This window comes from Pimephales promelas, chromosome 8 (genome assembly GCF_988280905.1).
Source record: "Pimephales promelas chromosome 8, fPimPro1.hap1.1, whole genome shotgun sequence".
Lineage (NCBI taxonomy): Eukaryota > Metazoa > Chordata > Actinopteri > Cypriniformes > Leuciscidae > Pimephales > Pimephales promelas.
The window spans coordinates 13,652,538-13,677,621 of NC_142776.1; the positions used below are offsets into that span (position 1 = coordinate 13,652,538).

Here is a 25,084-nt window from a genome sequence, read left to right on the forward strand (position 1 = left end):
ATAAATAAAACAAACAGCATTTTAAATTCTAAAGCTACTTTCTGTAATGTCAATTTAATGCTTTAATAATTTGTTACAATAACGTTGTAGTTATCTTCATTTGTGAACAGCAAATATTGTGTTACGACCCAGTGACGTGTAGCTCCTACTTCTTGAATTTGATTTGTCTGCCGCTAGGGGGCGTTTTGTTCTGTTCTGTCTTGTTTTGCGTGTTTGGAGCAATATTAACCAACTGCAGAACCGCAGAACCATACCTCATAGCAGTGTGAGGACGACAGCGCCAGCCTGACATTCTGATGCCGGAAGTGGGCCATATAAGGCCAATGCACCTTTATAGAGAGAAACGTAACTTTCATACGGATTATTACATAATCAGAAGATATTAGTTTTCAATTCTAATTTGTTCGTTTTAAAGCTTTTGCCTACATAGGTTATATTTTGTTTCAGTTCTCGTGCTTCAGTTCATGGAGATGAAAGTGCGCCTGATTGTTTTAGTTTATTTTACAAAAGCACAACGTTTTCTTGTTATTGTGAGTTTAAACAAATAGAAGTAGTAGCGAATAATGTATTATTATTTTCCTTTATGACCAGAAATGATAGAGTATTTTAAGTTGTTTCCACTGTTGATAGGAAAATGCAAGTGTCCGTGCCCACGATTCCCTGCTGCTATTCAGTGATCGCTCCACACTCCACACAAACACTGGGATATGCGTCAAAATCTTGTGTTTATTTGTGATAATCTTAGCCCTGTATTATGAATGACATGTGACGAATTACTTTGTTCCTTTTTTTGGGATAAAAACGTCTTCTGCATATAGCCTAAAGTAATACATGTTATATTAATGATGATAATTATATTATTATTTGCGGACACGTACACCAAACACACCGTGTCTTCTAATTGTCAGGTGATTGCAAATGCGCAAAACCTGTTTCCATTGCAGTTTTGCGCAATATTCCTTTTTCAAAATGCCCGAAAACCCTCATGCGAGCATAAAAACGTTTTTACGATAAACGAGAGTTTTTGCGAAATAGTGTTTCCATTGTGCGTGTGTATTAAATTTGCAATTTCAATAAGCGCAATTTGAAGGGTAATGGAAACGCGGATAGGTGACACCATTAAATGAGAACTGAACTGAGCTGGACGAAGACATCAGAATAGCTATATATTAATTAACTGAAATAACTTTTTTACAACAGAAATGATTCAACACTGAAATTACTTGGATTATAACACTATTTTGTTCTAGATCTGCAGAGACAAACTTTGTTGAATTATTTTCATATCCCTGTAAACTTGCTTAGAAACAATCTGTATTGTAAAAAGTACTATATAGGCTAATAAATGTGACTAAGTGATAATTGTGACGAAGGCACTTAATCATATAGGCCTATTGTTGTTTTAGAGTTGGATTGTATCACTTTGTTAGGTTACATCATGGTTTGTGATTTAAGTTGTTGTTGGCGTAGTATCATACAGCATTTGTTAAATTTTCTGACCATGAGAATTTAAATATATATTTATCCTATATATAGGAGCACACAACGATATTTTGATATTTCAGAGGAAAAAAAACATTTTATTTAAATGAAACATTTTTTTCTTAGTCTATCATATAATTGTTGTGTATGGTCTATGAAAAAAAAATAGACCATAGCCCTTTTTTTTTTTTTTGCTGTTCAATTTATATTGTTAATCTTTTAACTCAACAAACGAACCAAATGGATAAAGAATCATTTTAACTTTTGAAAAAACTATTAACATTTATTAATAGAAATATTGTCTTTTGTTAATAGGACAATTCATAATTCTTTTATAGCCTACAATTTAATTAAATATATGAAGAGTTTATATGAAATTTTCTTCTAAAATGACCATTTTTATCAAGCTTGTATATTTATAGGTTCAGTAATTTCACTTAAATGACAATTAATAGGTAATCTTCATTGCCATTTAAGTGAAATTACTGAACTTAAATATACAAGCTTGATAAAAATGATCATTTTAGAAGAAAATTTCAAATGGCACTTAGAGGCTTTTGCATCTGAACTCTTCATATATTCATATTAAATCGTTTAAAAAATAATAATAACATATAAAGGTTCTTTATAATAACGTTGTTTTAAACTTTAAAACATTCCAAAACATGGAAATAGCGCAATGCCTTGCCGCGCCCACTTCCGGCATCAGGCTGTTAGGCTGGCGCTGTCGTCCTCACACTGCTATAAAGTATGGTTCTGCAGTTCTGCAGTTATGCTGCGTTCACGTGCTATGGAAAATAGGACATTTTCCACTCGTGAACTGGTATTTACCAGTGTTTTGCGTTCAAGTGCTTTTTTGTTGTTGTTGGTAAAAATATAAAGATCCAGACCTGTTATTTAGCTAAAACTATTTTAGATTGCTTAAGTCATCTGCAAAAGCAAGAAAATGATTTATCAAAACTCAAGAGGTAAATAATATGCTAATATATTATCTAGATCATGAATAGTATATATTTTTACCATTCACGACTCTTGCGGTACTCTCCGCCATTTTGAAATGGTCAAAGGTTATCTCATCTCGGCAACTCGTCCATCAAAATATTCTACGAGTTGACCAGTAGAAAATATCACATGAGGGGGGTGTTCATGTGCATTTTCCACGTCGGCTTTTAGTATTTACCATAATTACCATAGCACATGAACGCAGCATTAGACCTATCTCGTTTGGAGGGTGGAGTAGAGTGACAGGTGCTGTGGATTACCTGTGATCAACAGACTGATAAGACAACAACGCTTCTTTTCCAGTGTGGGGCCTTGGTCTTGAGGCCTCTCCTTCATCAGCTATTTTGTGTCATTTGTTTTCCTAGTAATTGTTTCAAATTTATTTTCTTTTGTGATTTCCATTACACAAGAGTAGATTAAACTAGTTAAAACTTCATGCTGATTTGCACTCGGCTTTCGCCAAGATAAGTTAGACTAAGACGTAGCTTTACAATAAACTATGCTTCTCCATCCATTTATGCTTCTTTCCATAATATGGTAGTGTGACCCCCCTTCTGTCCGGCGTTAACGGCTGCAGTGTACTTGGTGCGTCAGCACACACGACAGCTACAACTACAGTGTGGTCTCCCTAGTGGACCAGCACGACAACCGTCTGGATTGAGCCGCGTGGGGGACATCTCTAGGGTCTTCAAGTGGGCACCTTCTGTTGTAATTTATGTTGTTATACTTTTTTAATGTTTTACTTTAACTGAATCTTCGTGTGGCCTCCCCGTTAGTGTTACACTGGCCTGTACCAAGCGGGTTGTAACAATTGATATATGCGTATAATTACAGTAATCAGCATATGTAATGAAAATGCAACGAAATATGATACGTTTTTAACTGATTGACAACCCTACTAACATATAGAAGAGTATCAAAAGATTAGCTATTAGCATTGCAGATGAATTGACAATTTGAAGAAATGCTGGTAACACTTTACAATAAGGTTCATTAGTTAACATTAGTTAATGTATTTACTAACATGCACTAACCATGAGCAATACATTTGTTTACTGCATTTGTTCATCTTTTTTAATGTTAGTTCATGAAAAAACAGCTGTTCATTGTTTGTTTATGTTCGTTCACGGTGCATTAACTAATGTTAACAAGATTTTAATCAAGTATTAGTAAATGTTGAAAATAACATTAACAAAGATTAACAAATGCTGTATAAGTGTTAATCATTATTAGTTCATAATAACTAATGTAGTTAACTAATGTTAACTAACGAACCTTATTGTAAAGTGTTACCAAAATGCTAATTATTATTTAAATAAAATAATTGTTCTATATGTTGTACATTAACTACAAAAATTAAATTGCAGTTAAAACGTGTACATGTATGATACCTTTGGCATTCTGGGGGCCACAGGTGACTCCAGGCCATAGTCCAGGCTGGCTGCCTCATTCTGCTCACAATACTGGGGCTTCAGTTTGCCATATCTCTGACTGCAGTGCCGGAGACTCTTCCTGTGCCATTCCTGCTGCTTGGATTCACCACCACTGCCCACTCCAAACCACTGAGCTGTACCCCTGTGTTTAGAAATAAAATAAAGAAAACAAATGATCACGGTGCAAGCCCCATTGGCTCAATTGGGATTATGTGATGCAATTTAAATCTAAAAAGCATCTTTTCAAATACAATGTGCCTTTACACTCAAGTTGATCTTGAATCTTCACTGATAGTAGGGGTGGAACAGGTTTCCTGCAATAAACATTGGTGTCAAATGGGATAACTTAATTCCAAAGAAAACCATTCTTAATGTTGGAATGAAAAACAAAACAAAAATCAGTGAAAAATTCTGTCATAAGATAAGAGATATGATCAATTATGATATATGATTTAGAAAGTGGGTGGGACAGAAGTGGATGGGAGAATAACAACTGCAAAAAATAAAAAAATCACATTACTGGTCAAACACCCAAAGGACAGTGTTCCAGAAGTCTTGTGATTTGTTCAGATGCAACTTTGCAAACCTAAATTGTGCTGCCATGTTTTTTTATAGAGAAGAGGGTTTCGGTTCCACTTTATTTTAAGGTGTCATTGTTACAGTGTGATATTGTAACAGGGTAGGATTAGGATTTGGTTGAGGGTTAGTTGCATGTAATTATACATAATTTACTGTTATTACCATGTTACATGTAACACTATGTAACACTATGTAACAAGGACACTGTAAAATAAAGTGTTACCAGGGTTTATCCTGGCAACTCTTCCAATCATGCCATACTTGTCCAGTCTTTGTTTTATTTGTTCTAATGAAACCTTTATTGCCCCGAGGGAAATTTGTTTTACACTCAAGGGAGCCACAATTGAACATCAGCACAAATAACAGTAACCCACCCCAAATATCCAACAACATTGTGTATAGGATACAAAAGTCAAAACAAACAACAACAACACAGCAATGGTAGTAACATGCAATCATCAGTCCAATATTGGATAATATTGGATAAAGTGATGGTCCTCTATCCATCCTAATAACGCCTGATATTATAATCGTTAGATTAATGAAAACTCCTGGTGGTAACATTGATTTAGCTAATCTACTGTGAAACCGAGAACATTTCAATCATTAAGTGCTAAATGATAAATGTATTTGGAGTAAAACCACAGACGTCAATTCCAGTTGGTACACAGTTTACGTGTAAGTGCAGCGAAAGAAGTCTGCCTCACAGACTTGTGAAATATAGCACCGTAAAATCCGCTTAGATTTAAATTGTTGTATGTATGCAGTTCAGATATTACGTGTCCCAGAGGGAACAATTGAAGCAGGCTGGTTGTGATTCTGCTGCCACACACTAAAGCACAGCCTAGTTCCTCACAGTCTCGAATTACCACCAAACCCTCCAACGTGAGCGCAATAGCTCCATCGTGTGGACACTCATAGATAGGTCAATCTTTTCTGAAAATGTTCTTTTCCAGTCATTTTTAATTCTTCACAGTTGAAGTGATTCAGGGGGGAAGACGCCCCGTTGTGGCCTCCCACGCTAAGTCAGTTCCTTATACTCTTTGCATTCTGTTGATTCAGTCTGTTTTCAGTTGGTTTTGCTCTATGTTGTCACTGATACCTTACAGTAATCGTGATAAGCATTAGAGATAATCCCATCCTTTAATTTTCTTAATCTCATTCAAATTTGGTTTGGAAAAAAACTTTTGAAGATAAATTTTAATTTTATTTAATTAAATTTTATGGATTGTGTTACGGTTAATTCTACTTAATTTCGTTTTCTCTCCAGATAAGTTTATTGATTTTCCCTTGGATAAATCAATGTCTTCATATTTTTTTTCTCCTCGATAAATTAATCAGTTTTGTTAATTTGTGTTTGATAAATTAATAATTTTTATTAATTAAAATAAAAAAGAAATTCTTCACTTTTCCCTCCTCTCTTAGTGATACTTTATCACGACAGCATCCTCACTATCTTAGGTGTTACATAACATCTCTGTATACGCTTATTTGAATTGATTTTAAACCAGTTGAATTGCAATTTAAATCAAGCTCGTCTTTTCTACCAGGCTAACCACTAGGAGGAAGTACGTACCCCTGTGGCCCAAACCCGCCACTACAGCTTACTTACTCCTCCTTACTCACTTGACACCTCTCCTTAGGTTATTCTGATAATTAACAACATTGTCATAATTCCCTTTCTGTCATCGTCCCCTGGCTGGCTCCAGCCAGAGTGACCTCAATTCACCCCAGGCAAGCTGAAATAAGGTAAAGAGGAAAAATCATCCACTTGGGATAGGCCATAAGAATTTTAGATATTCCCCCTTGCCATTTAAAGGACAACTCCGGCGCAAAATGAACCTTTGGTCTAATTACACATTGCTACCTAGTCAACCGTTATCTGAGATTTGTTTTCATGATTGCTAAATGTAAATAGTTTTATCTCTAAAAACAGTTTAGCCTATAACGCTAGTATAATGTTAGTATATAGGGCATAGAGTAATGACAAATAAAAATCGCTTGTTATTACCACTAACAAGGCTCAAAATAGCCACACACTAACACGACAGCATAATAAGGGTCCCTACATTCAAACCGAAGCATTGAGAACTTTGTCAGTGTCCATACAGTTTAATAAGAAAATATTTTATACATACAGTCAACTTCGCGAATACAGGAAGAAGCCATCTTTGAAAAATAGTCTCTACCAGTCGATCTACGAACGCCAATCCAAGTGCGCTGAACTGTGCAGAATATCATATGGTCCGTTGTTTTCGGAAGAAACACAAACACGAACCGTTTTCTTCTCTTCAATATGTACACGTAGCCTACTGTTCGCGCTCACCTTATCACCTTATTCACATCTCACCGGTGCACATGGATCGGCGTTCTTAGATCGACTGGTAGAGACTATTTTTCAAAGATGGCTTCTTCCTGTATTCGCGAAGTTGACTGTATGTATAAAATATCTTCTTATTAAACTGTATGGACACTGACAAAGTTCTCAATGCTTCGGTTTGAATGTAGGGACCCTTATTAAGCTGCCGTGTTAGTGTGGGGCTATTTTGAGCCTTGTTAGTGGTAATAACAAGCGATTTTTATTTGTCATTACTCTATGCCCTATTTACTAGCGTTATACTAGCGTTATAGGCTAAACTGTTTTTAGAGATAAAACTATTTACATTCGGCAATCATGAAAACAAATCTCAGATAACGGTTGACTAGGTAACAATGTGTAATTAGACCAAAAGTTCATTTTGCGCCGGAGTTGTCCTTACCACCTCCTCTTCTCAGAAATCACACAGTCGGCCCATGCCTCCTTATCTCCTGCAACACTTTCTGTGCTGTTATTTACTCTATTTCTTTACAGACTCATTAATTTCTATGGTTTAATTTCACTTCTAGCTGTTTTCATCTTGCTATTCTTTTGTTGTTCTCCTATTGTTGTTTTCTTATATTTGTTATCTTTACTTAGGCCCTGCGCTGACTTAATTGTCCCCACTTAACTGTCTAACTGTCTAACTGAGGACTTTAATTTCCAAACTTTGTTCCTGCGAAACCTGCATCCCGCGGTGAGCCATCACTTAGGGGTTCTGGCCTGTCCTCGCACCATGACTACCCAACAACTGTGAGATTTAGCCCACAAGGCTTTCATCAGGCAGAACATTGTTGCTGAAAAGACTGTAAAAACTCCATCTATCTGCCCTGTCACTGATCAATACTCAGAGCTGGCACTAGAGGGCGCCCAAACAGCACCACACTAACAAACCTTTTAATAACGAGCCAAGACCGTTTCAAGCCAGCAGAGGGCAATGTAACCATGAGGGTGCTCACCCTAAGCATCAAAGCGGGCACTCTGAAGGGTCCTATGGCAGCCCACGGCCCCCCACAACCAAAGGGGTGGAGCCACGTGGGAAGCCAGCCAACAGCCAAGAAACAGCCAAACCCCAGCGACCAGAACGTCCAGCTCAGACAACCCGCAGTGAAAAACCATGTGGCAGGCCCCAAGCAAGTTCAAGTCCAAATTCGAGCCTGCCGCAAAGGAAAACAATGAGTTTACTGAAAATTCTGAAAGAGCTTCTTCATGGGAAAACTGACAAAGAGGACAAGCCAGACTCCTCTTGACTAACGGTAAGGAATAAAACCAACACCCTTCCTGGCTGCCCTCCTACTGAACCAAGCACCCCGAACACTGTTCTCCTGACACAGACCACAGAACCAGCTGTCACAACACCAAGTGACAGCGACACACTTATTGCTGTTGACAACCGCACATCCAGAAGCGGACAACTCAACCCATCACACCAGTCATCAAACCCCTGAGATACCAGAAAGTCCTGTTTTGGTTGTGTGTCTCTGCAACAAATCACAAGACACTGACCCTAACTGTTTATCGATCACCACACAAGCCCCGACACCAAAACTCCTGGAGAACCTGATCGAAAAAGCATGCAAGGTCTATCTATCCATCACTTTGGAAAATGAGGTGAGACTCAAAGCTATGGTGGACACCGGATTGGACCTTGTTCTGATATCAGCCGAACTCTTTGAAAGACTCAGAAATAAAATCTAATAGGCTTTTTTTCAATTCTTCACACAAAATTGTGTGCTGAATGTGCAGTCATACAGCCAAACTTCAACAAATAGCTCCCATTCACCTAACGATTGGTCCCATGAGTCTGATACATCTAGTGTACATCTCACCGATGGACACATATCCCCTCCTTATCGGCAAAGATCTGTTAGACCGCTTCGAGCCCCTGCTGGACTTCAGACAGCTGAAGATTTGGGCTCAAGTGCGAGAACCTCTCTCCTTTCAGCCACCCAGGTCAACTGAGCCAGACTGTCAGGTCACAGAGGTCAAGGGAACTTTCGCCTCCAGCCACAGGGACACAGCCTCAACACCTGAGCGAGATTCAAGTTCGTTACTCTGCACTTTTCAACTCACCAAAGACTCTGAGCCTTTCTGCCCTAAGGTCAGCAACGACCTGCAGCTGAATGGCATAACCACTACAGACATTGTACTCGCACTATGGGCAGACAACTCTGCCATCAGCCTATCCCTCTTCAATGATCTAATTAAAGTCACACCTGACCTTCCTTCTGCAAGCAAGCGCACACGTTTCCCTTTGAACTCATGCCCATCGAACCAAGTGACTGCAAAATATATCTGCGCTTTGAACTTGAACTGGAACTAACGGTAGGGGTGCACGATTCAGAAAATGTCACGATTCGATTCGATACCGATTCTTTGTCTCGAGATTCGATTCAAAATCGATTTTCGATTCAAAAACGATTCTCGATTCAAAAAACGATTCGCAGGTCTATATAAATGTAGTTTAATTTTTCCTATGTGATTGATTGCAGTAGATATAATTTAAAAGAAAAGTTTGATATTACTTATATATATATGTCTAAATACAAAAATAAAAACTTTTGCAACTAAAAAGTGCAAAGTGCCAAGCTTTGGCCAGCTTTTAAATACATTTAATTCAAGTTTAAAATAAAACTTAAATAAAAAGCTTTTACATTTAGCTTTAAAGTGCTGTAGTCAGATCAAACAAACAATTATGCTAAATGTGGTTTAAGGAGTTGGTCTACTTCAGCTACCAGGTTGACTGTTGAAATGTGAACTCGACTGGGCACATTGAACTTCCTAAAAATATATACTAATTTCATAGAACCCTTGCGAAAATATTTTAAATAGATTTAAAAAAGCCACCGCTACTGGTGACATCTATGGTTAGATTGATTTGTTTAGATCCAGTGAAGTCGTTCATAGGCGCGTAATTTGCGGGTTTCTCCAGTTAACTAGCAGAGCATTCATTTAGTTCGCTAGAGACCTGTTGTTTTTGAAATCAAGCTGAGCGCTCCTGTCCGCTGCGATCAGTGTCATGGATACAGTGTTCTCTGTTGCTCGCGCAGTACTCTCTCGGACGCGCGCTTCAATCTATCGCCGTTGTGGAGACTCCGGTGAAATCACAAAATAAAATGCACACAAACGTGATGAACATATTAGGTTTTGATGAGAGAGAGAAAAAACTATACGAGTGCGGTTTAGAACCGTAACCTCTCACACGCTTGGCAAAAGATCTACAGAACTCACACATAAGATCTGCGGATCGATGCATTTATTTACGGGTTGAGCAGAGTGGCTGCACAGTTTGACCAGCGGGCGGCAAGAACTTGCAATAACTATTTATCAGACCGGCCCTCGCAGCCTCGAAACCATAGAAACACTACCGGACCACCGGTAAAAGTCTCGACTCACCCGATTGCCACTCCGCCCCTGCACGCCATTAAAAAATATAGCCTATATATATGAATCGATTTTTGGAATTCTATGAATCGATTCTGAATCGGTAAAGATTGAATCGCGATTCAAATGTGAATCGATTTTTTTGCACACCCCTAACTAACGGTGCCTGACCCATTGAAGCAGACATTCTGATTCGCCTCCAAGCTCATGTGGACATTATTAATGAGGTATTGTGGGCCCCACTGACTTACAGTCAGCCCCACTGACCTACAGTCAGCTGTCGTTCCCACACACTGATAATCGCCTGTCAGGCCAGACCATCCCAGAGGTTTGCACCTTAATCAATGAACAGGAAACTGTAGTACCTGCTTACACCAAAGTGGTCACTGTTCAGCTCAACATGTGATGTGGCCAAACCCTTAACCACACACTGGGTTTCTTTCAACCTTCACCCGAATGCGTTGACCTCGGACTCACTCTAGAGGCCACACCCCTCACTGAAGTGTCATCTCGTGCAGTCTACATCCTTTTCAACAACTGCATAGCAGTGGACATAAAAATTCCAAAAGCCTATCGACTAGGATGGCTAGTTAGCCACGACTTCCCTCATTTTAAACTGACTTTACCACTCATTGGGCCCATTCCAGCGTCAATGATACTCAAAGGATACACAGACGACACACTGTGCACAGCACCCTTCAAAATCATCTCCATCACCTCAGTCATGCCGATGGAAAAAGATCAAGTATGCAAAACGGAACTGACGGAGGACCAACACCTTGCCGTATACACAGTCTCCAAACAGCCTACCTGCGAGACAGATGAAACCGCTGCACCTACGCCTGCCAACACGACAGGCAACTCACCCACAGATGAGCCTTATTCAGGATTTGAGTCTCAAGTTCAGCAAATTCTAAAAGACGGTGATGCAATCAAGGAGGATGCAGATCTACAAAAACTCAGACAAGTCCTTTACAAGTTCAAAGCGTCATTTGCCAAAGACTCTTTAGATTGTGGTCTCACCCACCTCCACACCGTGCGCATCCCAACGCACCCTAAGGCTCCTCACACTTTTGTCAGGCAGTACAAGATCCCAATCGCGTCACACGAACCGGTGCAAGAAAAAAATCGTTGACTCTATGCTTGAAAAAGGTGTAATTCGCCCATGCAACAGCATCTATTCTGTTCCTATCTGGCCTGTAATCAAACCAAACAGCAAGTGGCTACACCATTGACTACAGGAAACTGAATCAACAGGTGCCACTGTCACGATGGCCCATGACCCAGCTGGAGCAAGAAATACCCAGAATCAGGGGAGCCAAAATCTTCTCTACACTTGACGTGGCCTATGGATTATGGACCATACCAGTGCATCCAGATGACCAGCACAATCTAGCGTTCACGTTCGGCAGTAGACAATTCACTTTCACCAGGTGTTCATTCGGCTATGCTAACTCACCTGCTGAGTTTAACATCTTCCTAAACAAAGCATGTCCACATGCAAGAATGACAGGAAATCTCATTTATGTGGACGACGTGCTGATGAAGAGCACAACAGTAGCCGATCACCTGAAAGAAATAGACTGTGTTTTGAACCAGTTATCAACTGCAGGCGCCAAGATCACCATCCCCAAAGGACAATGGTGTCGAACCAAGGTCAACTACGTGGGCCTACTGATCGGGTCACAGGGCATCGAACCACAGTCCAGCTGCATACAAGCTGTTCAAAACATCAAACCCCCACCAACGTCTCAGAACTGCGAAGTTTCCTGGGGGTGTGCAACTACTCACGGCAGTTCATCGAAAGCTACTCAGACTGCCCATTTGACTGGACAACCGTCCACCCAGCTTACCCTGACCCACAAAGAGAATTCTACTTAGAAGCTGGACTCTCCAACCACTGTCTCAGCGCTGGCCTGTACCAATGACATGATCAAGACAAAAGAGTAGTCGCATATGCCAGCAAGACACTCCTTCCACCAGAGACTAAATTCTCAGATTGTGAAAAATCACTGCTTTGCACTTTATGGGAGATACAGAGATTCTCCAACTACATTGGAGCACAGAAAGTTATCATAGAGACTTGTCACCAGCCTGTCATGATCCTCAACAGCCAACGTATCCGTGATGGCGTGGTCACCAATTCCTGCATCGCCACGTGGCTGATGGCCCTCCAGGGGCGCAACGTTGAGGCACGATATGCTTAAAACCACAAGTCGGCGCTAGGTAACGGTCTGGCTGCCTGCCAGAACTGTTCTGATAATGCACCGGCTATAACAGCTAATGGCAAGGCAAGGCAATTTTATTTCTATAGCGCATTTCATACATAGCAGCAATACAATGCGCTTCACACAGTATAATATAAACAGGTAAAATTCAATGTGGCCACACAACACAGAAATAAATACACATTTATCAAAAATACATTAAAAAGAAAATAAAATAATGTAAATACATTTATTTGTCACGCATTAACTGGAAAAAGCATCTGAAAAAAACGTAATCTTTAATCTATTTTTAAAAATTGTAATGGTTGGAGCGTTTTTAATGTTATCTGGAAGTTGATTCCAGAGATGAACGCCGAAGTATTTAAAAGCAGCTTCCCCTTGTTTTGTTCTAACTGTAGGTTTTAATAGAAGCTGTTTATGCTGTGATCTAAGCGGTCTAGGTTGAGTATACTGTTGAAACATATCATAAAGATATTTAGGTCCCATCCCCTTTATTGACATAAAAAATAATAAAAGTGCTTTAAAATTAATCCTATACATAACTGGAAGCCAGTGTAAGGACTTCAAAATCGGAGTAATATGTTATCTTCTTTTGGTTTTTGTAAGGATCCTGGCTGCACTATTCTGAACCATTTGGAGCGGTTTTAAATTCTTTTTAGGGAGTCCTGCTAAAAGCACATTACAGTAATCAATCCTACTAGAAATGAAAGCATGTATGATCTTTTCAAGATCCTCTTTAGACATACATTTTTTAAGTTTATTGATATTTTTAAGATGAAAGTATGCTGATTTTGTGATTGATTTTATATGACTATTAAAATTTAAATTATTATCCATAAGGACACCAAGGTTTCTTACTATTTCCTTAGGTATTAGGCCCTTCTTTTCGAGCAGAGTAGAAATTTTACATTTTTCCTCACTTTTTCCAAAAACGATAACCTCAGTTTTATTTCTGTTGAGCTGCAGAAAATTATGTGACATCCAAGTATCAATTTCTTCAATGCACTGGCAAAGAGTTTCAACAGGGGTATAGTCATTTGGCATTATAGGTAAATAAATTTGTGTGTCATCAGCATAACTGTGGTAGGAGATTGATTTTTGTTTTATAAGATTACCAAGTGGTAGCATGTAAAGGTTGAATAACAGTGAACCCAAAATTGAGCCCTGTGGAACTCCACAGGTAAAAGAAGTTAATGCTGAGGAACAATTTCCCATTTTTACAATAAAACTCCTATCACTAAGATACGATTTTAGCCAGCCAATCACAACACCAGTAAGGCCAACCCAATGTTCCAGTCGATGAAGTAGTATAGAATGGTCTACAGTGTCGAAGGCTGCACTAAGATCCAATAAAACTAAAATGGATGCCTTACCTGCGTCCGTATTTAACCGGATATCACTCGTAACTTTAGCAAGAGCTGTCTCAGTGCTATGGTGAGTCCGGAAACCTGACTGAAAATTATCTAAACAATTGTTACGAGTTAAAAAAGATGTTAACTGATTAAACACAATTTTTTCAATAATTTTACCAATGAACGGTAGGTTCGAAATCGGCCTATAGTTGCTTAATATAGACGTGTCTAAATTATTCTTGTTGAGAAGTGGTTTTATAACAGCCGTCTTCAGGGATTTCGGAAATGTGCCCATTTGTAAAGATGAATTTATGATATTAAGCAATTCTGGTGCTAGAATATGAAAAACAGATTTAAAAAAAGTGGTGGGTAAAATATCTTGTGCACATGTGGAGGAAGTGAGGCTTTGTACTGTTTTATTAAGGGTTTCAGTATTGATCAAACTGAAGTTAGCCATCCTGTTTAATGTTTCTGTAGATGTCTTTTCTGGTTGCATAATAATATGCTTTTGATGTATTATGTTCAATCTAATTTGATCAGTTTTAGTTTTAAAAAAGGATGCAAACTCATTGCATTTTACAGTCGAGATGAATTCAGGTGGTAACTTTTGAGGGGGAATTATCAATTTTTCTACTGTCGAAAAAAGAACTCGAGCGTTATTTAAGTTTTGATTAATAATGTTAGAAAAGAATAACTGTCTTGCTTTACCAGTTTCAAAGTTAAAGTGCTTAAGCTTTTCCTTATAGATGATATAGTGTACTGGGAGTTTGGTTTTTCGCCATTGCCTTTCTGTTTTCCTACATTCTCTCTTCAAGAGCTTAACTGTTGAATTAAGCTTCCATGGAGATTTCTGTTTGCTATTAACTTTCTTGAGTTTAAATGGTGCTATATCATCCATAATATCCAACATTTGTGAATTAAAATGATCCATCAAATCATCTGCTGAATTAGATGTGCAGCTCAAAAATTTAGTGAAGAAAAGTTGTTCAAAATGAGCATTTGTGTGATCATTACTAACTCTTTTTCTATCATAACAGCGGTGCTAGAACTATAGGAAGAAGACATGAAAACATCAAAGAAAATACAGTAATGATCGGACAATGCTAAATCCTTTACAGTCACAGAAATATCAATACCTCTTGTAATCACCAGGTCAAGTGTATGACCAAGGACATGAGTTTTTTCCTGTACATGTTGGGTTAGGTTAAATGTGTTAAGTAGTGAAAGTAGTTCACTGACATAATTGTTATCGGGATTATCAACATGCAAATTGAAATCCCCGGATATTAAAACACAGTCAAACTCTATGCAGATAAAAGACAGTAAATCACCTAATTCATCAAGAAAAACTCTAAGGGAGTGCTTTGGTGGTCTGTAGATGACCAGTAAAAAATTTGAGGGGGACCCTTAATAATTCCACTCAGATACTCAAAAGAAACAAACTCACCAGAAAAGAACTGTTTACATTGAAAAGATGAATTAAATATTGTTGCTATTCCACCCCCTTTTTTATTAGAACGAATGGAACTCATGAAATTATAATTGGGGGGGGCTGATTCGATGAGGACAGACGCATTGTTTGCCAAATAGCCAAGTTTCAGTTAAAAATAGGAAATCAAGATTATATGCACAAATAAGATCATTAATCAAAAAAGACTTATTAAATAAGGATCTAATATTTAAAAGAGCAAATTTAACTGTGTTGATATGATCTGTTTTAGAAATCTGAGTTTGTTTAGTTACTCTTTGAAGATTTGCCAAATTTACCCCATGGACTGGATGTAATCGGTTTCTCCTTTCAGTTATTATTACTGGGATAGGGCTAATTTGGACACTAGTACTAGATAACACAAACTGAGTGGATGGACAAAGACAGAAGATATTTTCATTTCCATTTCCAACGACCTTCATAGCTTATAGATCGGGAAATATCTGAGGGCACAGGAAGAGTGTCTAGCTGGAAAAACTGTCAATTTATACCAGAGTATAAAAGTTAGTTTTTTAACTCATTCTTTATTTAGGTGAAGGCCACCTCTTCCAAACAGATCAAATCTAGTCCAAAAATAATCAAAATTTCCAATGAAATTAAAACCAGCAGCAATACAAAAATGTTGTAGCCAGTTATGCAATCCAAAAAGGCAACTAAAAAACTCACATCCCCTAGAGGGCAATGGAATGGGACCTGATATAATGAGTTGTTTACCTAGGGAATCAGCTTTAGAACAGAGATTCTCAAAGTCTTGGTGCAGCTTTGCTGACTGCCTATCCATTACATCATTAGCCCCAGCATGTACAATTATTTTTTTAACAGAAGGGTGGAGATCAAGGAGTTTTGGTAGAAGGAGAACAAAATCACTGACCTTGCCATCACTGAGTGAGTATGTGATGGCTTCTGGGAGTCTAATTTTCTTGACTATTGAGTCCCCAAGCACAAGAAGTTGTGGAACAAGAGCTAATGTGGAAGAACCACAACAACTGACCTGTCACAGGTACTTTGAGGACAATGCGTTCCAAGGTATGCCCACAGCAAACATCGATTGATTTTCCTATAACCAAGAGGGCATTCGTCAAGCAGGTGCGGGTGTATTATGGGTAAATTATCTGCCTTGCCCACCACAACACTTCAAGCTGGGCCCCAAGTCTTCACAATACACTGAGGTAGCAGCCATTCTCATAACTTTGCAAATAGCATCGACCCATAACATCACAGAACTTCTGATCTGCACAGACTCAAACTATGCTAGATTAAGTTTTACATGCCAACTTCCGGATTGGAAACAAAATGGCTTTAAGACTTCAAACGTCAAGCCTGTCAAACCAACACCTGTTTCAAGCATGTGATGACCTGACTAGACAACACAACATGATTGTATACTGATAAAAGGTGAAAAGACACTCAAAGCAACCGGGCCTCGACAAGGACTCAAATGACCAAACCAATGCACTTGCCAAGACTGGCACACTGCATGGTAATCTATGGTCAACTCCATCCCAACCACCAACCTGTAACGTGGCAGTGCTAACCCGCAGCAAACAAACTTTTCCTGCCGCACTTCCCACCTCTCAGCCTCTCACTCTGACTCCGCAGATTTCAAACAACGACATAGCGGACATCCAAAACTCTGACACATCAATAAAGACTTTTCTGCTCCACCTCTCTAGAACTGGACGTGGGCGACAGGGTCTGGTATTACAGCTTTGCGCAGCCACCCCACACAACCTCCCATTGGCTGTCAAAGAAATTCCTACCCCACTGGACAGGACCTCACGAGATTGTTGACAAACTTTCCCCGGTGGCATACCGAATCCAACTAAGCTGAAGAAAGAATGACCTGGTGCTCAAGTGGGTCCACCGAAATCAAATTAAAAGACATGTGGCTGCTGGCAGGGAAAGGTGGGGAGGGGCCAATTCAAACTAAGCTGATTGCCATCCTAGGAGCGAAAAGATTGTCCTGCCAAACCAAGGGCAACTCTTGCTGACACACTGCCTATCTTTTTCTCTCCACCTCTTCCCTTTTACCTCTACCAGGATGTTGTTGTGGTTTGCCATCCTGTGCCTTCAGTCAACCAGAGGGCAGCCGGCATCTGACGTCATCTGACCAGGCCCGGCGTCAGGCATCGTACAGAGGGAACAACCTGGACTCCTGATCACCAACTGCCAGACTCATACCCAGAAAGTGTATGTTCGACTTGATTCCCGTAATGTCTACAGAGCACACTACCCCAGCGCAGTAGCCCAGTACAGCTGGGCTGGTGCACGATGGACAGAGGACTCCCTCGCTCCCGCCGAGGCCGACATCAAACACATGCTATACCAGCTTGAGATGATGACCGTCACCCAAGAGTTAGGTGTACACAACCGCTGCCCCAAACGGTTCCTGGGAGCCTTGCTCGGACCCACAACTGCTGTCGGAACCCTGTTTAACATTGGCATGTCCAGTGTCAATGCATTGAATCTAGCCACTGTGAGATGACATGTGGCTGAAATTCAAACTGAGATCCCACAATTAAGAGAGCAACTCACCACACAGAGTGCCTCCCTGCAGACCATCTGCAAAACCTTGAGGGGAACTGTGGTAATTCTCAACACTCACAGTGTCCAGCTGAAACAGACTGTGAATTCCATAAAACAGCTGTTCACTGTTTTTCAAAATGACTTTGCCCAAATTCAGCTGGTAATCGCCCTAATGACAGACATGCTGTGGGAGGTGAGCTCCTCCATTGACAGCCTAGCCATGGATAGAATTCCACCATACCTTATACCTTTAAGCCTTGTCCAAACCGTGCTGGCTTCCGTCATCACCACGACAGCTGATCCACTACAAGTACACCTGGCCTACTCTCTGGGCAGTGTCATCCCACTCTACGTTGACCCCGAGCAGAGAGAAATGGGATTCCTCCTGAACCTACCCATCATAGAGTCAAGCCGAATCTACAGACTCAAGGACATTGTCAATGTCGGGTTTTGGAAAGGTAACACACACATCAAGATCCGCACCCCAGACGTGGTAGCCTACCACGGCAGCGACCCATAGCTGTACCTGGCCCCAAACCTGCACATGTGCACCTTGAATAAAGACATTCATTATCACTGCCCTAGCAAACTCTTCCTCAGAGATAACACTGATGGAAACTGTGGGCTACAACCCATGTCCAGTGACACCCGGTGCCCTGCTGAAGCCAAGCCTCGCATTCAAGTCGCAGAGATCATAGGTGACAGGTGGCTCGTCAATAATCCAGTTCTCATGGCTACTCTTCCCTATGACCAGCACGATACCACCACCCGTGTCAGCCTTCTCAACCAAATCATGTAGATTCAAGTACCTAAAGGTGGCATCCTCCATGTAGATGATCTGGCATTGTACCATCAAGTCAAGTCAAGTCACATTTATTTATATAGCGCTTTTCACAATACAGATTGTATCAAAGCAGCTTCACAGTGATAACATGTAAGTAGCACAACACAGATCAACAACATTGCTAAACACTAAATAAATAACCCCAACTGAGCAAGCTCAAAGCAAGCCAAAAGCAAGGCGACAGTGGCAAGGAACCATCTGCCAAGCCACGAGTATGAATCAGAACTGGAAATCCCTTCCTTTTTCAAGGACCACAACTTCACCCTGAGTCCAGAACTGGAACTGGGAATTGAGACAAGGGGTCCTAGCTAATTGACATTGCTCCTCTCGACTCTGCCCTACAAGCTTTGTCTTGACAGCCTATCTTGACTACCTCACCTGTTGGCCGAGCCTGGACCGCAGCTGATATGGCGCTGTGTATCTCTATGGTGGTCAGCCACATCCTGACACTGGGTGTGGCCTTCATCCTGTACAGGAGACTCAACGAGATGCAAGCATCTACCATCAAGCTGTCCGGAGGCTTCCGACGAAACCCTTGGAAAGAGGGTACGATGCCAGAGACTGCTACAAACCTCATTGAGTTAAGCCCTCAGCCCTAATAACCACCTGCTACCCGAGTTCATGATTCATCTTCCATCCTCCCGTGTGATGATTGTCATCAGATGATGTCTCCAGAGGGACGTCATCTTCCGAAAGAGGGGGACTGTAGAGTCTGAACAAGAAAATCATGAACTCCCCAAAAACAAAAAGCCTACACACATTCGTAATGTTATGACGCAGCGCCTGAAAATAGTCCCCGGCTTCTAACGTGACCGGGACTAAATTTGTGTAGTCACCGCGCCTGCTGCACTCATGGTACGGCAGTAAAGTGTCTTGATTATTACGTAGGAATGAGAGTATAGTTCCTAGTCATATCAGCCTAGAAAATCGCAACTTTACATTTTCCGTCTGTCTAAGTGCATGATGTAACTATAGAAGAGTCAAGTTTTAAATAGGAAAAATATCGAAACACGTAATTTTTTTGAGAGAAATGCTACTGGTCTTGTGCACTTCAGTGATGTATGCTAAGCTATGCTAAAAGTGGTGCCGCTGTAACAGAGGCCAGCTAGTAGTTGCTGTGCGAGTAAACCTCACTCCCCGATCTCAATAGGCGCTCTAGCGACAGACGCTAGAGGCTGCAGTCTTTAGCCTCCTTGTTAGCGCGCCCGACTCTCACGCCGGAGACCCGGGTTCGAGGCCCGCTCGGAGCGGGTCGAGTTGGACCCGGGTGTCAGTGGCGCCTCCAGAAATTTTTCGTAGGGGTGGCCAGATGGGGCCAGTTAAAATCTTGGGGTGGCACACCAAAACTACAGTATAAACCATAATTTCAGAATTGTTTTCTACTGTTGTAATAAACCAGCCTGTAGAAAACTATCAGAAAGACTTAAGGAAACTCCTACTGATATACTTTGGTTTATTGTGTAATATTTAATGTTACTAATGATATTAGTAGGGCCCAACTAATATATATTACATTGTATAATGATATATTATATGATATATAAGGGTCCTTGCCCCACAGCAAATTTCCAGATACTTACATAATTGTGATGAATTTAATCATTTTTAAGTTATTAGTTTGCAGTGTAAGATTACAGTTAACACATTTAAATATTACATAAATGTATTATGAATTTTTAATACACTTAATGAGTGTATACATCAGCAGCAAAAAGTAATTCTTGAAAAAATCTGCACAGTAATTTTATAAAATCTAAATATGTTAATAAAACAAATTACTATTAGTTCTCTTTTAAAATTCAATCAGGCAATCATGTCACAATTTTATATTTATATATTAATGTCAAGAATTCAGAAGTGCATAGCCTAAACTACAAATAAATTATATACAATTAAATTATGCTTATTTAAAATGTATTGAGCAGGCTAGGTATAACAAAATATATTGGCTTTTAATAATATTTCAGTGCGCAAACCCATGATTACATGAAAAACAGAGAGCACACAGCGTGTATGCGCATCGCGGGTGCAGAATGATGTGATGGAGGGAGGGAAAACGAGTTTATACTTTAATGATGTAAATATACTTCTGTTCTGTCCCTCACATTAAGCTATGGAATGACTTCAGATGACTTTGTCACCCAAACTGACGTAAAAAAAGCGGGAGGTGCCGAAAAGCGCGCTGTTTGCATCCCTGCCTGTCCGAACGTGGCAAAAACGCACCTAAAAGCTGCTATAACAGTATACCATTTGGCACTTAAAAAGCACGTCACGACACATAATTCCCCGTCTTCTTTTACTTAAGAATATTTTTGACTTATTTATAAAATGCATAACTGATGCTACAAAAATTAATACTGGCCATTGGGGTGGCCAATGGGGTGGCCAGGAGTCGGCCAGGGGTGGCCATGGCCACCCCTGGCCACCCCCTGGTGGCGCCATTGCCGGGTGTGAGAGGTTACACCGCCAGAATCGGAGATCGGCTGAATGGATTCAAAAAAGGTAAAACTCAACAGTTTAACCAGGGCGTGTCCGTTTTAACCTTAAAATGACGGAACATGGGATGGCTCACTCTCTCTTCAATGTGTCCTCTTTTCCTTATGTACTCTTTGTGTTAATCTTCATATAATTCTTTTGTCCTCGTTTTATTTTGTCTTTGTTTTATTTTTGCGCTTAGCCAGTCTGTACTTAGTGCGGTGTCCTCTTCCAACTGAATCACCCATGTGAGTTGTCAGTCTTCACAACTCCGGTTGAAAAGACTATCATCACGCGTACAGCATTGTTTTAGGACGTTTTGAATTTCTTGTGAGCTCCTACTCTAGGAAGAACCACAGAAGTCCGCCGGCTCATGAGCTTCGCGACCATACAAGGTCTGAGTGCAAGTTTTCGTTCCATACAAATTTAAATGCTTTAAAGCAGTGTTTTCCAAACTTTTTTTCTGGGGACCCACATTTTAAAGTCGATAAATCTTTGTGACCCAATAAACATTAGGCCCATATAGTTCATATATCACGGAGAGAATGTATGTATTAACAAAATATGTATGACCATTTTTTTTTTTTTTTTTCACTCTTATTTTTATTTTTTTAAAGTCAACACAAAGCATGGTTATCACAGTTTCGAGTATGGTTACAAAAGGCAAAAAAAATAAAAATAAATAAATAAAAATGAACAATAAAACAAAAGACAGCAACCAGATGTTATGATAGAAAAAAAGACAAATAAAAATAAAACCTTCAGATTACACAGTTTCTAATGCTATTTTATATGCTATCCATTTGTGCCATTTTTCTTTAAATTCTGCTTCTTTCAGTCTAAGGATAAGAGTCAGTCTTTCCATGGTAAATATATCCTGCACAATGTCCATCCACTGAGTATGGCTAGGTGGCTCAGGTTTGAGCCAGCTTCTTGTTATCGCTTTCCTCCCTGCCGACAGTAATATCTTAACCAAATATCGATCATCTTTCTTTACATTGGTCAAAAGGCCCAGATACATTGTTGTAAAAGTTAATGGTACAGAATACTTCAGTACTTTGCAAAGAGTGAGATGGACAGAAGTCCAGAAAGGTTTTATTTCAAGACAGTCCCAGAAAACATGTGTGTGATTAGCATCCACAGAACCACATTGCCTCCAACACACTTGCTGAGTAGCCAATTGTTTACTTTTAATAGATGGCGTGATAAAGAATCGTATGAAATTTTTCCAATTGAATTCTCTCCATTTTTGTGAATTTGTGGATGTCTGTGACAACTCACAGATTTTGTACCATTCCTCATTTGAGATCTTGACAGCTGCTTCTCTTTCCCACTTTTCTTTGACATACAGGGTTGTGTTTTTCTGACAGGACATTAAGCTAGTGTACAGCTTTGAGGTAATTTTGTGTGTTTTCTGTTGGTATGCTCCACACATAATCTCTAAAACAGCATTAGGTTCATTTCTGTCCTTAATTTCTTTATTATAGTATTCTCTTAGTTGTAAGTATCGGAAGAAGTCTCGATTATCTAAACTAAATTTGTCTTTCAGATATTGAAAATTTCTTATTTCTCCATTATTAATTAAATTACAAAAAGCTGTGACCCCTCTATTGATCCAAAATTTGAAATTTGAGTCACCCATTCCTGGTTTGAAGTCTTTGTCATGCGCTACCCATCTTAATATTTTTCTTTCTTTCTTCAGTTTTAATTGTCTTGCTACACTATACCAAATTTCCATTGTGAATTGTGCAATTGGGTCAAGTAATTCAGTTATATCGGTTGGGATATGGTCCTCTCCCATGAGTGTCTGAACATTGTACCCAGGGATGCATGTCTCAATCTCTTTCCATTTGGCACAGTAACTAGGGTCACACCAGCAACACAGGTAACGCAATTGAGCTGCATAGAAATATAATTTTAAATTAGGAAGGGCCATGCCCCCCTTATCCTTTTGCAGCTGTAATGTTGAGTACCTAACTCTAGGCCTCTTCCCCTCCCATATGAACTTCGATAACAGCTTATCCCACTCGTTGAATTGTTTTGACGGTATATTTACCGGGAGGGATTGAAATAAGTAGAGTAGCCTAGGGAGGATGTTCATTTTTACCACTTTTATTCTATCACTTAAATCAAGTGGGTAAGTAGACCATCTCTGAATGTCTATTCTAATACTTTCGTTTATAGGATTATAATTAAAGTTATATAATAGTGAAGAATCATTAGATAGAATCACTCCAAGGTATTTAATTTTGTTAGAGCTCCAATTTATATCATATGTGCGTGCAGTTTCATTTGAGGGTGAATGGTTAAACAGTAGCATTTGGGTTTTGGAAATGTTCAACTTGTATCCAGCATATTCATTATACTTTCCCAAAAGATCCATCAGTATGGGAAGTGATATGTTAATATCTTCTAGAAATAACAATATATCATCCGCAAATAATCCGATCTTTTGTTCTCTTTCGTTGATCATAATCCCCTTTAAATCATCTTTCTCCCTAATTGCTTGAGCTAGTGGTTCAATGTATAAAGCAAAAAGGGAGGGACTCAATCCGCAGCCCTGTCTACAACCTCTACTGAGTTCAAACCGGTCTGTCAGAGATCCATTCACTTTAATTCTTGCGGTTGGCTTATCATAAATTGCTCTAATACATTGAATAGAATCATTAGTAAGGCCAAATTTCTCCAACGTTAAATATAAGAAATCCCAATTTACTCGATCGAAGGCCTTTTCTGCGTCGAGGCTGATCAAGGCCGCTTTAAGCTTATTGCTGGAAATATTGTGAATCACTTGCAGACTCCTTCTGATATTATCTTGAGTTTGCCTACCAATTATAAAGCCAGTCTGGTCTTCATCAATTAAATCAGAAATAAAGGTTTCAAATCGTTTAGAAATAATGGATGTATATAGCTTATAGTCCACATTTAAAATTGATATTGGCCTATAATTGGCAAAATTATCTCTATCTTTATTTTCTTTGGGGATCAGGGTAATAATTGCTTCCTTCCATGAGGGAGGGGTCTTGCCTTCTTTGTGAATGTAGTTTAAAGCTCTAAGAAGAAGCGGCTTCAATTCTACCTTAAATGTCCTGTACCACTCGCCGGGGAAACCATCACTACCTGGGGCTTTATTTGCCTTTAATCTATTTATTGCTTTATCCAGTTCTTTTGATGTAATTTCTGCTAATATTCTTTTATTTTGTATTTCTCCTATACAGGGAAGGTCTAATTTGTCTAGGAATGCTCTGATCAACTCTTTGTTAGAAGCGCCCTCTTGTGAATATAATTTGCTGTAGTACTGATAAAAAGTGTTTTCTATTTCTTTTGGCTCAGTTTGAAGCTTTTGCGAGGTAGGGTCTTTAATTTTCAAAATTGTTGAGTCCACCTGTTGTTTGCGTAATTTTCTAGCGAGAAACTTTGTTGATTTTGGGCCTAGTTCATAATATGCTTGTTTTGTAAACCTAGATTTTTTCTCTACTTCGTCATCTAAATAATTTTCAAGTTGCAGTTTCAATTTTTTTATTTCTTTTTGAGTGTCTTGATCTTTTTTCAAAATGAATTTTTCCTCTTTATCTTTTAAATCTTTAATTAATCTTTTATATGCTTCAATCCTAGTTTTCTTAATGTTTGTTGCTTTGGCTATTAGTTCCCTATCGAGGGAACTCAACACTGCGTCGATAAAATCGACTCTTTGGGGACGCTCCCTAAGCGTGCGCCTCTGAAGTATGAATGAAACTAATCCAATCCTGATTGGTGTTGCGTCGTGACGTAACATGTGACGGCATACCCGGAAGTATAAAAGTGACGCTGTCACAACACACACTAGCTTTCGCTCTTCAGCAAGCGCTTTATGTTGAAACTGTCTGTCTTATTTGGTGTTGTTTGTCTTATTATTGAAAGAAAGTATGGCCAGTGAACAATTCAAGAGGTGTGT

General features: G+C 39.5%; 1 protein-coding gene and 2 pseudogenes across 1 annotated transcript in view; 2 read left to right on the forward strand and 1 right to left on the reverse strand.

Annotated features, from left to right (window-relative positions):
- LOC120466809 (inactive rhomboid protein 2) overlaps positions 1-25,084 on the reverse strand; it is a 311,775-nt gene that overhangs the window by 122,103 nt on the left and 164,588 nt on the right. Inside the window, exon 6 of the mRNA XM_089133992.1 lies at positions 3,876-4,059. Within this exon, the coding sequence (XP_088990118.1) occupies positions 3,876-4,059 (184 nt within the window). The remainder of the gene's footprint in view (positions 1-3,875; positions 4,060-25,084) is intronic.
- On the forward strand, positions 7,798-11,471 carry LOC148977665 (uncharacterized; annotated as a pseudogene).
- On the forward strand, positions 16,202-18,630 carry LOC148977666 (uncharacterized; annotated as a pseudogene).